General features: G+C 54.2%; 1 protein-coding gene across 1 annotated transcript; it reads left to right on the top strand.

The window, feature by feature from the left end:
- The first annotated feature begins 263 nt into the window (after positions 1-263).
- On the top strand, positions 264-875 carry LOC120694960 (atherin-like). Its single transcript, XM_039978298.1, has one exon. It carries the CDS (start codon positions 264-266, stop codon positions 873-875), a length of 612 nt encoding a protein of 203 aa, XP_039834232.1.
- The last annotated feature ends 2454 nt before the right edge of the window (positions 876-3329 follow it).

Here is a 3329-nt window from a genome sequence, read left to right as displayed (position 1 = left end):
CCGGGACATACTGCTGGCCTGGCAGAGTGAGCGGAGCGGTAAAAACTAGCTACGGAGCAGTAAAAAGCAGACCGCTAAGCCTAAGCTAGCCATCCATCCACACATCCTGGTCGTCGTCGTACGTAAAGGTGGTGTCGAGCAGCGTGCACTTTTGGTTTTTTTTTTAACTTAATTAGCGTGCACTTTTGGCTATCGTCCGGCCAAAATAGAGCAACAAACCCTAGCCTCCTCCCACGCTCCTTGATCAATTGTTGTTGAGCCTGATGGCTACCTCCAGTGGCGAAGTCAGCCTGACAAGTGACCTAGGGCGGAACAGTACCAGTGAAAAAGTGCAACGCGCCACGAAAGGCGCGCGTGTAGGCTCGCTGGCCGCCGGTGCCCAGCGCTCCGGGCCTCCGGCCGCTCCACCCCACGCCCCCGCCGGCACCGGCCGCCTCCACCCTCCGTCCACCGGCCGCTGCCCCACGCCCCCGCCGGCTGCCTCCACCTCCGTCCACCGGTCGAGGCAGGCTGCAAGCGGCCAGGCGCACGGCCGGCGGGAGGCGCCGCTGCCGAGGGCCGAGGCGGGCTGCGGGTGCGCCGCGCGCGCGGCCGGCGGGAGGTGCTGTCGCCGAGGGCCGCCCGAGGCGGCCTGCAGCGGTGCACGAGACGGCCGGACGGTCGGACGGGGCGACGGCCGGGACGGCCGGACGGGGCGACGGCCGACGGTCGGCCAGGCGGCGGGCGCAAAGGCCAAAGGACGAGGCAACGAGCTGCGGCAGGCGCAGGCGAGCGGGGGCCGGGGGTGCGATCGCGTCGCGCGGCTGGCTTGGGCGGCTGGCCAAGCGGCCACCAAACCCCACGCAAACCCTAGGCTGCGCCGGGCTGAAGCCTGAAGCATCCCGCAGCCCAATACTCTGCCCACGAGCCACCAAGTCTCGGCCCAGTATACGGTTGCCTGTCTTCCTCTCAAATTTCAGCGTCGTCCTCACTTCCGGCAGGCGCCGCCGTGATTTGCTCCCTTCCCGGCGGCGTGGAGAACTGAGGTCTGAGGATATCCTCTACTGCTCGGCCAAGAGGACCTAGGGCGGCCTCCCGGGCTCGCCCTAGTGGTGGCTCCACCCCTGGCTACCTCGCTGCTTCACGCCCCAGGGATCAGAGGAGGCCGTTGCGCCGTCTCATGGCGGCGACGCCAACATGCTGAGCCTGCTGGAGTGCTGTGCAGGAGAGAGAGAGTATGACAGGAGTGAGTACACTGCAGCTGTGCAGGGCTGCAGGCACGGGACATGGGGAGAGAGAGAGCAGAAAGGAAGGGAAGGGGCAGCAAAGCACCGTCTCAACCACGGCTCATGAGTTGTGCTGCGATCTTGCACTGCTTCCTGGCTTGAACGACCTGACTTGACCTGTTTTTTTTTTTTGAAACAGATCTGATCTGCTTCTAACTCGATCGATCCGTGATGCATGCAGTGTTAGTTTAGTTTGGTTACAGGGCAAGGGCGTGTTAATAATCTTGTTAGTTTACTTTAGATCAGTTACAGCGGCAACCACATATATTTCTAATAGTAAGCTCTAGTAATCATTATTTCTAAAAGCCGGCAATAGCATCAGAAAATTAGCTATAGCTAGCTACTGTCAGTAGATCGAGCAAGCGGTGAAAAGCAAAAGCTCGTCCGTGAGGGCTGAGAGAGAGAGAGAGCAGAGAAGCAAAGCGATGAAGATTAGGTCCGATCTTCTGAGAGATAGGGGTAAATTTGATTGGTGGAGATCTCTACGTTGACGATCTAGCTTCAAACCAGCAAGATTCGAACTCTGCAACTGCTACACCACTGTTCCATTGGTTATCAACCAAGCACAACTTAATTGACCTCGCCGAGAAGTCTTTTCCTGCATGCGAATCGAAGGACACAAGCAAGAAGATGTAAACAACGCAATCTGATATTGCAAATATGGATGAAGCAAATCAAAGAGGGGTTCAAGAACCCGATTCCAAAGGACTAATCGATACAGTGGAGGAGATTAAGAACGGGAATCCTAGATTAATGTATAAGGACTTGTCGCCACAGATACAACGATGCAATGTCTGTTCATCGAAGAAAAACACAAGACTAAACAAAATCCAAGTCTAAATGGCGGCGGCTACTGAGTTTAAAGGAGAAGGAGGCGTCCTAGGGTTGGAGGCGACCAGGAGGGGGGCGCCCACAACATGGGCTTAAGGCCCGACACGATACAAAGCCTGAAAAGATTCAAAACAGGTGACGCAACACCTTTCTGTGGTCACACAGAATGTTCCACGAGGTTTCTAGAGTTGGGACCAGAACCAAAAGAAGCGCGTCGTCATGATTCCAATGCATTCAAGATCACCTCATTTGGACGCCGTATGAGGGAGATATCACCGAAACCGTGCAGGGGTGTCGGCTGAATCCGAGAAGAACGTGATGACGGAGTTAGTGACGACTTGTAACTTAGAGAAGGCCATAGCATGAATTAGTCCAGCATGTCGATGTCATCATCACAAAGCAACATCCAATCATGTCTTGACTTGCCATACGAACAAAAATCTCATGCACAGCTCCTCTGCCCCGGATGCAGCAGGCAAGGCAACCAGGCGCGTCGACCCAGACGGATAGAGAGACCCTCTGTCCATTCTCGCCCTCCTCCTCCACGGGAGGCTCCACGGGTTCCAGAATCTTCCATGTTCCATCATTTTGCCCAAGGCCTAGAGGAGAGGCAACTGCTTGGCTACCTGCTTTTCCCGTGTGACTCCATTTATTAGTAGCTGATCGAGCTACCGCAATTTGTTAGGATGACTGCTAGTAGTTTAGATTGTTTATTTGCATCCGATATATTTTTTTGCAAATCTATCTGCTAAGTTACTCCACCAATTATTAATGTTACATTAGTTTTGGATTGAGCCTCTTAATTGAGCCCTCTTTCGCTTCAATTTTATGGTTTTGATTAAAGGAGATGAAGCAATTTCTCCAAAGCTTATAAGGAGATAGGACGAGTACAATCTCAAATGGTGGCAATCAATTAAATGTATAATATCAAAATCATGCTACTTCCTTGGATCACCGGCTCCATCCGTTGAAAAAAAAAATGCATGGGCATGCTCGCTTGTTTGCAAATTCTTTCCTGTTTGCATGTCACTCCTGTGCAGTGTGCAGGCTCAAGGCTATCTGCACCGGCGCCCGCTACCGCTTCCTGTAGTAGCATTATAGCAGAAATTCTCCTGCACCGGCGTACCGGATCTCCTCCGCTACCCAAGCGGAAAGCACGCGCTCCTCCAAATTCAGCGTACACTCCGTTCCTCCGCTATCCAGACTATGTGGCACGGGCCCACCATCTGGCTG

Source organism: Panicum virgatum, chromosome 2K (genome assembly GCF_016808335.1).
Source record: "Panicum virgatum strain AP13 chromosome 2K, P.virgatum_v5, whole genome shotgun sequence".
NCBI lineage: Eukaryota > Viridiplantae > Streptophyta > Magnoliopsida > Poales > Poaceae > Panicum > Panicum virgatum.
The sequence above is the reverse complement of the archived record's forward strand: the minus strand, read 5'-3'. Positions and strand labels throughout refer to the sequence as shown.

Bases quoted from the DNA above. Each gene is read 5' to 3' on its own strand.
- LOC120694960 (XM_039978298.1), top strand. From the start codon at position 264: ATGGCTACCTCCAGTGGCGAAGTCAGCCTGACAAGTGACCTAGGGCGG.